The sequence below is a fragment of the Camellia sinensis genome, chromosome 11 (assembly GCF_055761805.1).
Source record: "Camellia sinensis isolate YWXY chromosome 11, ASM5576180v1, whole genome shotgun sequence".
Lineage (NCBI taxonomy): Eukaryota > Viridiplantae > Streptophyta > Magnoliopsida > Ericales > Theaceae > Camellia > Camellia sinensis.
In genome coordinates this window covers 59,803,006-59,816,859 of record NC_138971.1, presented here as the reverse complement: position 1 = coordinate 59,816,859, position 13,854 = coordinate 59,803,006, and the positions used below count along the sequence as shown (strand labels likewise).

Here is a 13,854-nt window from a genome sequence, read left to right as displayed (position 1 = left end):
TTAGAGTGTTAGAGCATTTATGATAACTTTCTTTTTAATATATTTTTTAATTATTAATCAATTATATCTTTTATCAATTATATCAATTATATCTTTTATAAATCACTAAATTTAAAAAAATATGATTCTATTTCATTTTTCCAACTTTATATGCCAAGACATATCTCTACACTAATTTTTTCTATGCAGATGAAAAATGAGAAAGGGGCAATATTTGTTTATCCCATCTCATTTTCTTGAAAAATTATTAATTGGTATTAGAGCATCTCCAGAAGCCTCTCTATTCCTCTATTTTTGTTACTATAGCTAGCTAAAAGCAAAAAATTCATCTCCAGCAGCCTCGCTGGTGGTTAGCTACTTTGATTTTCAGGTACAATACCTCGCTAGGGAAGACGAGGCACTGTTCAGTAGCCTCTCAATTTTTTATTAGTTTCTTTTGAGCACTCCAAGCTTTGGTTACGATCGACGATTAACGATCGACGCCGGAGGAGGAGGAGGAAGCCAAAGGAGGAGGATCGACGCCGGACAACTCACGATCAATGCCGAAGGAAGAGGGCCAACCCATAGGAGGAAAATCAACACCAGAGGAGGCCGATCGAGCAGGAGGAGGAGAATCGACACTAAACAAGTCACGATCGACGGCGGACGAGAACGCAACGAGAACGATCGACGCCGACCTACTCACGATCACAGACGAAGCTCTATGTCTCTCCCCTCTGTCTCTCTTTCCCTGTGCTTGTATTTATTAATATTTTAAAGGGAATAGTTAAAGTAGAGAGTGTCGTTGGAATGTGTATTGAAAAAATGATTAGCTAAACTAATAAAGTGAAACTTTCGATAGCTAATCTGAGGATGGTTACAGAAGATGCCCTTAGGACACAATATTCCCACCAATCACCAAAGATCCTCTATGGTGCCATTTTGTAGTGCAATTTGTAATTCTTTTTGCTGAGATTACGTCCAAATAACATTACAGACGATGTTGACTTATTGTCCATCGCCCAACCACAAATTGTAGACTCCACTCTCGACCTAAATAACAATCACCTTGTTTGGTTTTGAAAAATTTAGTTCATTTTTTAAAAAATTAAATTTTTTATTATTCATATTTTCTTGTTGTTAGTCAAAATTTTTAATATTTTTATTTTTTATTTTTTAGATGTACCTAACCTAAATACACTTAAAAAAATATAATATTTATGAATTTTTTTTTTAAAATTCATTAAATACAAAACATATAAAAAAATAAAAATAAAAATTCAATATATTTTTGTATTGTTGTGTATTTATTAATTTTTTTAAATATTTTATTTTTTAGATGCATCTAAGTATGTGCATTAAGAGAGTTAAAAATTTATTTAAAATATTAAAAATATTTATTAAAAATAAAAAATAAAAAATTTAATTTTTAAAAAATCAATCAAAATCAAAGTTGAATATTTTAAGACACCAATTGACCCTCTCTCTCTTTTTCTTTTTCTTTTTGAACTTAAAAAAAAGATGCTATGAAGTGTCATCATGGCATTCATGGGCTCAGGCCCCGTGGTTTACTAGTTTTTGGCCTGATTTAACCCAATTCATAGGAAGGAACCCACTACTGAAGTATCAGTGAAGCTCATCAACCGCCCCAGCCAAAGCCAAGTTTCGATCGGAGCACAGCACGAGATCTCTGCAAAAAGTCGCTGGAAAATCTAGTAAGCCTGCGTTTGGTTGTGTTTTTTAATTATGATTTGAGAGTATGAGTTGTATTGTGAGTTTGTGGGGTTTGAAATTATGATTTGAGTGTAGAAAATTTGTTTGGTAAAGAGTTTTAAAAATAATTTTGAGAAGAGTTTTGATTTGAGTGGGGAATTGTTGATGTGACATTTGATATTTGATATAAAAATTTATAATTCATAACTAAACATACAACTCAAAATTATTTTAAAGTACATAAAAAATTTTAAAAATTTCAAAAATTTTTTTTTTGATTATATAAAAATTAACATATCAATTACAAAAAAAAAAAAAATCACTATTCCGGTCAACCGGCCGGACGACTGGCCGAAAGTCCCATTAGGCCAAATTTTGAAAAAAAAAATCTGAAAAGCGCGATTGCTGCAGAGAACTCTGCAAAGTTTTGAAAACGTATTTCTAAAACACGTTCTAAACATCATATTAAAAATACAGTGTAAAATCATATTTTAAAAATACAAATAAATAAAATAAATTATTAACTCATAACTATAAAAAAGCAATACTTTTACCACTGAGCCACGACCTCGGTAGTCCAATTGACCTTGCCTAGCTTCCCCATTTACTTTTCCACGAAGACAACTTGTTTCCCCCCGTCAAGGGGAAATGTTCTGCCATTCTTGAGTAATGCTAGGACTCCTATTGAAAGTGGTGGCTCTGTATATTTTGCTTTTGGAGTTGCTTTGTCTCGCGTGCACGTGATTGAATCGTATTATTTTTTATTTTTTTTGATTGAATCGTATTATTGAGTTCTGGGATACTATGAGCTTTGATACTCGAATTGTTGTAAATTAATTGAGTATTTTATTTTTAAAAAAATTATATTTATTAGATATTAATAGTCCTTAATTATAATATATTTTTATTAACAAGATATTTTTAAAAATTATATTTAGTATTAATAAGAATAAAATATGTTTAATAAATTATTGATACTCAGTTAATATAATTTTATGTGCGGATGAAGTAACTAATTGAATAATTTAAATTATTAAAATAGAATATTGTAAGTTTCACAGGCTTTGTACCGTCTAAAAGATAAAATAAGTTATTTTAATCACAATAAATAAAATATCATATCTAACTCATAATTATTAGATTTTTTTCTTATAAAAAAATTTAAAAAAGTCAAAGACCTAAAAGGTACTTCTCAAGCTAAACTTTTTAGTTCAAGTTAAAAAAATTAAAAAAACTAAAAAATCAAAAAATCAACTACTTCTCAAACGGAGGCTTTGGAATTGTCGGTTTCTATTTCATAAAATAATAATAATTTTTTAAAAAAAAAATTTGAAAGCAAGAAGACCAGACGACCCAAATGTGTGGTGGAATATCCACCTTTGAATTTTTGCAAGTAGCATAGCTTCAAAAAAGTCCAAGAAAAACCTTAAACAAACCAAAACCGAATCAATCTCAGTTCCATACATTCATTCAAAGAGACCTCAAACCCAAATTACCTTCACAACTCACTAACACAAACAGAAAAACCAAATCAAATCAAATCACAAACCCATCTCTCTCTCTAACTCTCTCTCTCCAAATTAGAATTTTTCTTGAATCTCTTCTCGTTGTTGTTATTGATGGGCATTTGTAGAAAACCATGAGCAAAGCAGGCAACTTCATTCAACAACTCCTCAAACCTTTCAAATCTGATAATAAAGGTATATGGCTTTTCTATCCAATTCTCTCTCCCCTACATGTATATTATGATTGGTTGAATTTATTATGATATTTGTGTATAATTGAGGAATGAATAATCAGAGGGGAACAAAGAAGAAGAGTTAGAGAAGAAGATTCCCGCACTAGATCAGAAACGATTCTCTTTCGAAACCCTAACTTCCGCAACCAAACATTTTCACCCCGCTCACAAGCTCGGTGAAGGCGGCTTCGGCCCTGTTTACAAGGTACTATTAACTCACTACATTACTTCCTTTTTTTTTTTTTTTTTTTTTTTTAATTTGCATGTTTTTTTTTAAAAAAAGTTATTAAGTTAAGTTTTAACTTGCTTTTCAAAATAGCACACACGATTTGTAAATTTTTGCATGTTTTAATAATTGATGGGTGGCTTGATGATGAATAATAATAATAATAATAATAATAGAATAGATGTGTGTATTTGTATGTATATAAGTTGCAAATGAGTTGAGTCGGAATTTGGGATGTTTGAGCTCGGCTCATTAAGAATTAGAATTAGAAGTTGTTTGGAATGAATTATATAAGTGTACTTTTTGAATTTTTGATAAAAAAATCCAAGAAAAAAAATGATTATTTAGGATAATTTTTTAACTTTTTTACGAAAAAATATATATTAAAATATTATATAAAATATCAAAATTACTTTCTTACCCATCTAAGTACATGCAATCCGTGCATGTCAGTATGGTTGTGCAATTGATGCTGCACTTGTTTTGTTGTTGTTTTTTTTTTAATTTATTTTTTCTTTTGCACCCGTGGCAGTACATTGATGGTGCACTGGTTGTATTGTTTGGGTACATTGATTTGAACAAGCACATGTGGCAGTATGCTAGTGGTGCATCTCTCATAAGAACGGACAAAAAGTAGGACAATTTTGTCTTTTTGTCCTTTGACTATTGCACCTTTTTTTCCATCCAAACTTTTCGTAAATAATGTTAATTTTTTAACTTTTTAAATAATTTTTTGACTTCTACATATTTTTTAGGAAATCCCAAAGAAACACTTGGTTAAGCTTGAGCTTAAATAACTCAAGTCAACTCGATTATATAAACGAGTCAAGTTCATGCTGGAGCTTGAAATTAAAAATCAAATTTAAATTATTTTACATGTTAAGTGAAAAAAGTAGAAAACTTTGAGTAACATGTAAAAATATGCTTATATTAATAATAAAATTTCATCAATTAAATAAGAAAGTTTACACACCAAAAATAAATAGAGAAATGTAATATATCTGATATATTATTAAAAATAAATATTAATTTATATTTCTTGCGTTCACGAGTCTATCAAGTTGAGCTTAGATCTACTTGAACTCAGCTAGATTACTAAAATATTCTAAAAATTGCAATTGAGCTCATCCATTTAGCAAATGAACCAAGCTTAAACAAGCTTTAACAACCCTAGCTCGAGCTGTTGCCGGTTCATGAAGATGTTGGTTTGTTTGCAGTCCTAATACATATGTTTATTTGTATATGTAATTGTTGGGTTATTTTTGGATATGCAGGGGAAATTGGATGATGGAACAATGATTGCGGTGAAGAAGCTTTCCCGGAGCTCAGGTCAGGGGAAGAAAGAGTTTGTGAATGAGGCAAAGCTGTTGGCGCAGCTGCAGCACCGCAATGTTGTGAATTTGCTGGGTTTTTGTGCACATGGTGCAGAAAAGTTGCTTGTGTACGAGTATGTAACTCATGGGAGTCTCGACAAGCATCTCTTCAGTAAGCCCTGTTCTATTTTAAACTACTACATTTTAACTTTTCCTGTAAATTTAGTGTACTTTCAAACCATGGTGCATGATAGCTGAATTGAAATTCAAGTCCTGTTTGGCTATCTCTGCTTTTTGAAAACAAGCAAAACCCAAGTTTTGTAATTAGTTTGGCTAACATAGTAAATATTTGATATTAAAAATATATATATATATATATATATATTTTGAAGAAATCTCACTAAAATAGTGCAAAGACCATTTTAATATGGTTCATTTATTCTAAAATCATAAGTTTAAAGGGGCCCACTAAACTTTTCATAATAATAATAATAATAAAATAGCAATTATTAAATACATCCATCTTTTAGCATTTACATTTTTTATAATAAAAAAAAAAATAAATAAATAAACAATTGTCAAACCATCATTGTTTGGTGTAACAAGCCAATTCCTACTATCCTAGGTGGAGTTTTTCTTTAAAGTCAAGTTTTTTAAAATCATATTTTTTTAATATTTTGAACTTATTTTTCAAACCTAAATTATCTTTTGAAATAGTAAGTTTTGCATTTCAAAATATGACTTCAACTTTGAAGTACTTCACAAAATAACATGGAAGTGTGAAATATGAGCCAAACAACTTGCATTTGAGAAATATGATTTGAAAGAACTAAACTATGCTTTGTTCATCTAATCATTCTTCATAAGAAATGCTACTTGACATATGCCTTTTGAGAAGTACAAACCTTGAAGCAGAAACCATTTTTGGATCTAATGAGAAAGGAAGTGAGCCCATTATAACACAGGAATGTTGCAGAGATCTGTCTGTCTCAAGTAGCTTTTATGTGTTCTTTTCATCTTTTTAAATGGATGTTCCTCGTTAAATTGTCAATGGTGGTATAATACTACCCAATGTTGCACTTTTCTTGATTGGAGTGATCTCAACTCAACAGACTCATATACATTCTGTCCATCTTGAAAAGAATCAGCTTCTGCTGCTTATAATAAATTCTCATTTAAAGGAAAAAAAATTAGAAAAAAGAAAATAAAAAATAATCAGCTTTAGTTGCTATAGTTTAGATGTTCAATTGTGTACTGAGGGATAGTGAAATACAGCAAATCTCAATGTGCTTGAGAAAAATTTGGTTGCATGGACTTTCTAGTCTTTCCTTCATGACCATTTACGAAAGATTTCTAACTGCTACTATTCATCAGAGTAAAACAAACACTCATTCTAAAGGCCCCTAGAAAACATTGTTGTGCAAAAGGGAGCACAATGTTCTTCATTTTTCAGTCGCTTGAAAAATGATTCTATGTTGAGTGGCCGTTAAACTTTTGAAGAATCGTTTTTTAGAAGGGCATGGAGTTGTTTGCTTGAAGTCTTTCCACACAGAAACCAAGGAATTATCATGCCAAATAGGTGCATGCATGAAATGTATGCTTTGAGCATATGTAACTCTGCATCAGGAATTTAATCTCATTATAGAAGTTTGTTCAAAATTGGGAAGGATAACACCTTAAGTTGCTACTCATGTCCGATTAAGAATGTGGATATTGTATAGTCCTCTTAGCATAATATATGATGGTAAATTTTTTTTTGACTAAAATCAAATTAATGAGCATCCCTTCTTATTTTTCTTTACAATCTTCTAGTAGTTACAGAGCTGTTTTTGACTATTTATCAACAAAAACATAAACCAAACCAAACCAAGCCTTAAGCCCCATCAAATGGGGTATCCAAAAAAAAAAAAATTGGGATTAGATGAAATTTATTCTATTTAATTTTATTTTTGAGGTTTATCAAAATTTGGGTAGGTATTTGTTTCCAGCTATTTATAGGGGAGTTGAAACTATTTTCACATTTTCAAACTGTGTACATACTAACATAGCGAAAATCTATATTTTTGTGCTTAATTGAAAATCACCAATCATATTCATTAGTAAGAAAAATTCAGATTGACAGTGATGAAAGTTCTTGAAGTTTGTTAAGAGTAAAGATCACTATTTCATGCTTGGCTAGTGTTTTCCCCTTTATTTTCCTATTTTGTGAAATTTTGAATCGATTGGTACGATTCTTATTGACAATGTAGCATTATTCTTTGTCATTCTACTTTTTAATTCTGCAGTGATACAAGTTACAACACATGTCTGCTTGGTTTTCTGTAAAGAAAACAATATTAATTTTTGTTTCTTGTAGCCAGTGCTGTCTCTTCATCCCTCTATAGGCTTGGAACTTCCAAGGGTGTAGTTATATTAATATGTTTGTATTAGAGCCCCATCTTTTGAAACTTTCAATGTCTTGACTAACTCCAACTCTATTGTGGTGGCAAGGTTCATCATTTTCAGCATAGCAACCTAATTCTCAGGACTGAATTGGAAAATGCTTTTTTAGTAACTTTTTTGTTAACTTTTTTTCCTTCTCTTTTCTTTCCATTTTTAATGAACTTCTTTTAAATTTTTTCAAAAGCCTTTTCAGTTTTAGGTCATACTAGATGAAATAAGCTTACAGAACCAAACCCCAACTTCCAACATCAAGAAAGCTTGTGTATGAAGGGGCTAATTCATACCCGATTCTTAATCATCTTGTCTTAATTATCTTGTTACGTTGTCTTGTTTCTCCTCTAGGTTGATAACTAGATAGATTACATTAGAACCAATTAGATCTATTATTCTCTTTCTTGTAGGATGTAGCTTAACTTTCTTTGAAGTCCTGGTAATTTAGTTAGAGGTTCGCAAATTAACTTTGATCGTTATGGACTGGTACCAAGAAGGAGTGCTAAGCAAGTCAACCTAATTTTAACAGCCAGCCCACAGAGCATTCCTAGTCACACCAGCAGAGGGGTCAAATGGCTGGGCAAGGCCTCACACTCTTTTGGCTCCTTGCGGAGTATAGCTCACATCCAAAAATCTGATTGGGGAATGGGGAAACACATCTGAAAAGTAAAAATTAAAATTTTGGAAAAAAAATCCACTACAAAAAAAAAAAAAAAAAAACAAGAAAGTTCTTTTTTAAACTTATTTTGTCTTTAGTGAACTATTTTTAGATTTTTTTGAAAAAAATTATTTTTTAAACCCTTCCAGTTTAGAATGACCTAAAACTAAAAAATAAATAATAAATTGACACATTTAAATTATTTTATTTTATTTTGTTTAACTAAAAACAAGAAAGTTTGCAGAAAAAGTGACTTATTTGGCCTTTTTTAAGCTTGGCAACTTTAAATTAAACGTGGATGACATACTTTATTAATGAGATTGAATGGAATGGGGAGAGGATTAATGTGATGATCTTGGTTTAGAGTTTGGTAGACGAGATGTGCTTGATTGGAAGCGGAGGTATGACATAATCGTTGGAGTTGCTCGGGGCTTGCTTTACCTTCATGAAGACTCACACAGTGCAATCACTCACCGTGACATCAAGGCCAGCAATATCCTACTAGACGATAAATGGGTTCCAAAAATTGCTGATTTTGGCATGGCTCGCCTCTTTCTTGAAAATCAAACGCATGTCAAAACCCGTGCAGTTGGTACCAAGTACGTTGTTGAGCCTTAACATTTCTTTTCTAGTTTTAATCCATGATATGGTTACTAATTGATGTTTGTACTTGAAAATAGTGGGTATGTGGCTCCTGAGTACGTCATGCATGGACATCTATCTCCGAAGGCAGACGTATACAGTTTTGGGGTTGTGGTTTTAGAGCTGATAAGTGGTCAGAAAAAATCAACTTCTGTTAGTTTAAATGCTCAAAATCTAGTGGAATGGGTATGCACTTGATCCATCTTTCCTGTGATCATTTTTGTTGTACACTTATAAATGGAATGAACACCCTAAAATTGTGGTCTTAAGAGTCTTAACCATAATTGGACAATTATAAAATTCTACTATAAAATTCCAATGAATGTTTTAACTTCTTTTGTTTTCTGTTGTGAATAGCAATCTTAACCATTTTTCTGTGTTTTTTCACACGTGTAGGGCGTACAACCGAGAATTGGCTAATTGTAAAATGGGTTAGACCAGAATGTTTGAGTGACAGAAATTTTTTGATTTATTTTTTATATTTCTTTTCCTCTCCCAAATACATTGTCAACTGTGATGGTCAACCTGTGGTTGTAAATTTGTAATTAGAACTGATAGTCAGAGTAGGGTCCACAATGACGGAAGGAGAGGGGGCCAAGGGGGCTGCAGCCACCCTTGACCAAGTAATGGCGACGACTGTTGTAACAGTAATGGTAGCGCTAACGCGATTGCAGAGTGTAATAGTTGTTCCCAATGGTTTTTCCACGTATACAATGTCATTGATCTTATTATTATTACTGAGATATTGTGTGAATGACATGTTTCATTGATATATGTTGGAACTGATTGATTGAATTAAATAATCCGCTTGGTAAATTTTAATTAGTTTTGATTAAATAGTTTGACCTCTTCACCCACCAACCAAGGCACAGACTATCGTCTCACACTTTTTAACAAGAAGTGGTGGGAATGAGTAAACTTTGAATTGTCAACTCTTCTATCATTCCTAGTTTTTCATGGTAAGGTTCATAGAGGGAAAATATATATATATATATATATATAATCCAGTTTTCAATAATATTTCTGTGTCAATTTTATAAAAACATTAAGTTTGAGTAAAATATTGTATATTTTGTACAATAGATCCACCAAGATCTGTGTGCATATTTCTTATCTGTATTGTTTATGTCAATCCAAGCCCTAGTGGATTATGTGTCAACCCTTGAAGGCTGGACCTTATTGATAATTACCGATTACAATTTGTTGAACTCTTTGTGACAGATTTAGCCATTTGTGATACCGAATTGTGGCTGAACTCATTTATAAGGTGTAACATGATTCATCATTGATGCAGGCATATGAGCGGTACAGGAAAAATAAGAGCTTGGAGGTTATGGATCCAACATTGACATCATCGGCCATCCCTGATCAGGTAGCAGTATGTGTACAGATTGGGTTGCTGTGCACCCAATCCAATCCACAACATCGACCCACCATGCAACGGGTGGTGGTAATGCTGTCAAAGAAACCTGGCACACTAGAAGAACCAAGGAGACCTGGATCTGGATACCCCGGTTGCAGGTACAGAAGATCTCCCAAGTTCAATGTATCATCATCATCCATCGAATCAATAATTATCACGCAAAATGCGGGACTTCATTTGAAACTGTGAATTTGCATAGGTGTGTCACTATGGAGTGATAAAGTTTATGATGGAGTTGATTTCACATTGAATGCTTCATCTGTATATGTAGGATCTACCCACAACTAGCAACAATGTAACTTCTAAATCTGTATATGCTAGAGCTTGTTGATTTTTTTGGGGTTTTTAGCTGATTCAGTGATTGCCTGTTTAATAAGAAAATGTTATTCTAAAAAAAATGTTCTTTTTGCATTAAAGAATTTTTGGTCAGTGGAGATGCATTGCAACAATGTAACTTCTAATCTGTACATGCTAGAGCTTGTTGATTTTTTTTGGGGTTTTTAGCTGATTCAGGAACTGTTTGTTACAGTTTTTGGGGGGTGATTATAGCTTATTTTGATTTGGGAGTTTGTCTCAGATTATTTGGTGCAACTTCTACTTATAGCTTATTAAGTAGAAATAGCTTAACTAAACTGAAAAGGCTAATTATTTGAAAGTTGTGGTAGGAGTGCTTTTAGCTTTTGGTTTCTAATTATCAGCTTTTAACTTAAAAAAAGCTCCACCATACAAGAACTCGGTGATTGCCTGTTTAGTAAGAAAATGTTATTCTAAAAAAATGTTCATTTTGCATTAAAGAATTTTTGGTCAGTGGCGATGCATTTTGCAGTTATGACTAAAATTGGGAAATGAGTGCTGCTATTAACACCTACTTTTTTCCCTTTGGACCCTCCATCTATTTTATTTGGGTAATTCTACTTACACCACATATTTATCTCTTTACACACTATTTCTTATTACACTACCCTTTATCTTATTATATTATTCATAATTTCTAATATATCCTCATCCTTACCAATTCATCCTCTCTTTACACCCATTCACATTTAAAACCCTAATTTCATCCCACCACCTCCTACCACTATCTCTTTCACCTTCACCACCACTAGTTATCCTTCACCGTCACTTCACATCATCAGCCAACTGTTCTCTACCTCCGACAACTCTGCCCCACTCATCCTCTTTCTTTTCGTCGTCTCTCCTCCTCTCCAAAACCGCTGTCCAGCCCTTCCACCACCTATGTACCATCCCTTCTTCCATACGAATCGCGGCCCCACCGTCTCTTCTTATTCTTTGACAAAACCTACATCTGAAATTTTTCTCTCTCTGGCGTGCATGATGGCAAATGGTATGAGGGATTCATGGGGTGGTTTAAGACAAAGATGGGTCATCGCTAGGAGGAGAATAGCGGCAAAGAATATGGCTGGAAAGAGAGATGCGACAATGAAGGAAGAGGGTAGATGGAGAGTCATAACGGCGGAGGACGTATGGAAAGACGATCGCAGCGGGAGAAGAGAGGGTCGAGGTGGCCAGAAATGGTTGTTGTGAGGGAAGTCGGAAGGAGGTGGTGGTAGAGGAGGATGCTAGTGAGGGGGGAGTTGCGGGTCAATTGAAGTAGATGGGCGAATGGTGTGGGAGGACTGTTGAAGGTGGAAGAAGAGTATAGAAAAGAGAGTGCAGAGTGGTGTGTGGGATCAGAAATTGTTGCTTCATTTTTTAGGGTTTAAGGATCAATTGGTAATTTTACACAAAAGGATAATATTGTGATAAAAATAAATAAAAATTGAAGGGTGTAATAAGTTCTTTTTCAGGTGTAAGTAGAATCACTCTTTTTATTTTTTTTTAATTCTAATTTTATTCAAACATGAAGTTACATTTTTACTCTCATCCTTAACATTCTAACCCTAATTTCCCAAACTCTAACCTTAACCCCAATTTCCCAAACCCTAACCCACCAACCTTTTCACCATCATCTCCACTAGTGACCACCACTGCCACTATCGCTAGCGACCTCCTTTAACAACAAAGAGAGACATGAATCCTTCAACAGTCAGTAGGGAAGTCATGCTTTGGGTTTGGGGCTATGAAGATTTGGATTGGTGACTGGGGAATTGATTTTGGGTTTGGATTGATCATGGGGATAATGGGAGCAAGAGGTTGCAATTAGGTGAAGGAAGGTTGGAGCTGTTATTGATCTATGTATATATACATATATTTTCTCTCTGTGTGTGTATATGTATATATAAGTTGAAACTAGATTCTATAAAAGAAAGTCTATAATTATTCAAACTCTGTCATGCATATATATTTATTTGTTTTAATTGAAGCTTCAGGTTGCAATATAAGATTATTTTGTTGTTCTCTCTGACACCGATAGTGATGAAGCAGTTCACGTTGGCTCACGGCGGTGATCGATGAGGAAGATGGCAGTGAGGAGGTAGATCTAAAGTTGAAGAGTTCAGAGAGGAGGAGAAATAGCAATGGTGATAATGAGGTTGGGGTTAGTAAGAGGAGGACGTTGGCAAGGAAGCTTTGGGATGATTTTGATTGGGTAACAACGGAGAGTGGATTGGGGAAGACTAAGGGAAGTCCGGTAAAGAGTTTGAGTATTGGATCAAAGACGATGGCGTCGCAAACTCGAAGCCGGCAGGGTGGGACTGCCAACAGTAAGGAACATTGCAGAAGAAAAGTTAGATTCAAAAAATGAAGGGTATAATTGAAATTAAAGTGGGGGTTCAAAGAGAAAATTGAGGAAACTTATTTAGATGAGTAGGGGTTCAAAGTGGAGGGTCCAAAGAAATTAGGTAGGTGCTAATAGCAGTCATTCTCTTTGTTGCCATCACCAACACCTCAAAACCACCATCACCATCACAGCCCATTCAAATCGATACTATCAGACAATCTCTCTCTTTCTCTCTCTCAAATTCAATTGTCATTTCAATAGTTTTTGGGAAGAAAGAAATGATAGAGTATGGGTTTTGAATTGAGGGCAACATAGCTATCATTCATCTAATTTTGTACAGATGTTGGTTGTTAGAATAAATTAGAAACATTGGGGATTAAAATGAAAGAAACACTCTTAAGGCCCAATATAGGAAAATGTTAAAACTTAAGAGTAAAGTATAATTTATCCAACAATGTTTTTTTGTGTCACATGGTTGTCCACGTGTTATTTGTCGTCCACTTTTGGAAATATGTAGGCTATTGGGTCAAACTAGGAAAATTTGAAATTTAAAAGATTCAAGTGAAAATATATATATATATATATATATTGATAAGGGATTGTTTGGTAAGATGGTTGGGATTAAATTAGCTTACTAAAAGACAAAATAGACCGAAAAGTCAATAAGATAAAATATCACATCCAAACCATAATGATTTTACTTTTTTTTTTTCTCACAAAACTACAAAAAAAATCAAAAGTTCATCTCAAACGAAACTTTTTAAATCAAGCTAAAATGGTAAAAAAACTAAAAAGTTAGGAAAAAAAATTCTTACCAAAGGAAAGCAAAATGTTGAAACTTAAATGGGACAAAGTGTAATTTATCCTTTCTTTTATGGTAATACTTCTTTGTTTGGCATCTTGACAAACTTGTAGGTGCGCTTTCCTTTGGGAATTTTGGATGGAACTTATAAATTTTTGTCGGGTTGTACCAACTTTTAGGATGTCTTATATTTTTTTCTTTCCTCAATCTTTATTATTTTGATGTAATTTATATTCTTGAATTAATA

General features: G+C 33.1%; 1 protein-coding gene across 2 annotated transcripts; it reads left to right on the top strand.

Moving 5' to 3' along the window:
- Positions 1-3,022: 3,022 nt before the first annotated feature.
- On the top strand, positions 3,023-10,459 carry LOC114309097 (cysteine-rich receptor-like protein kinase 43). Of its 2 annotated transcripts, none has more exons than XM_028254797.2 (6): positions 3,023-3,392; positions 3,493-3,635; positions 4,931-5,141; positions 8,425-8,659; positions 8,741-8,888; positions 9,997-10,459. In XM_028254797.2, the coding sequence occupies exons 1-6, from the start codon at positions 3,332-3,334 to the stop codon at positions 10,312-10,314; spliced, it is 1,116 nt and encodes a 371-aa protein (XP_028110598.2). In that variant the 5' UTR covers positions 3,023-3,331; the 3' UTR covers positions 10,315-10,459. The 2 variants fall into 2 exon arrangements, with proteins under 2 accessions (XP_028110598.2, XP_028110599.2); XM_028254798.2 differs by lacking the exon at positions 9,997-10,459 and adding an exon at positions 9,099-9,476.
- Positions 10,460-13,854: the final 3,395 nt, after the last annotated feature.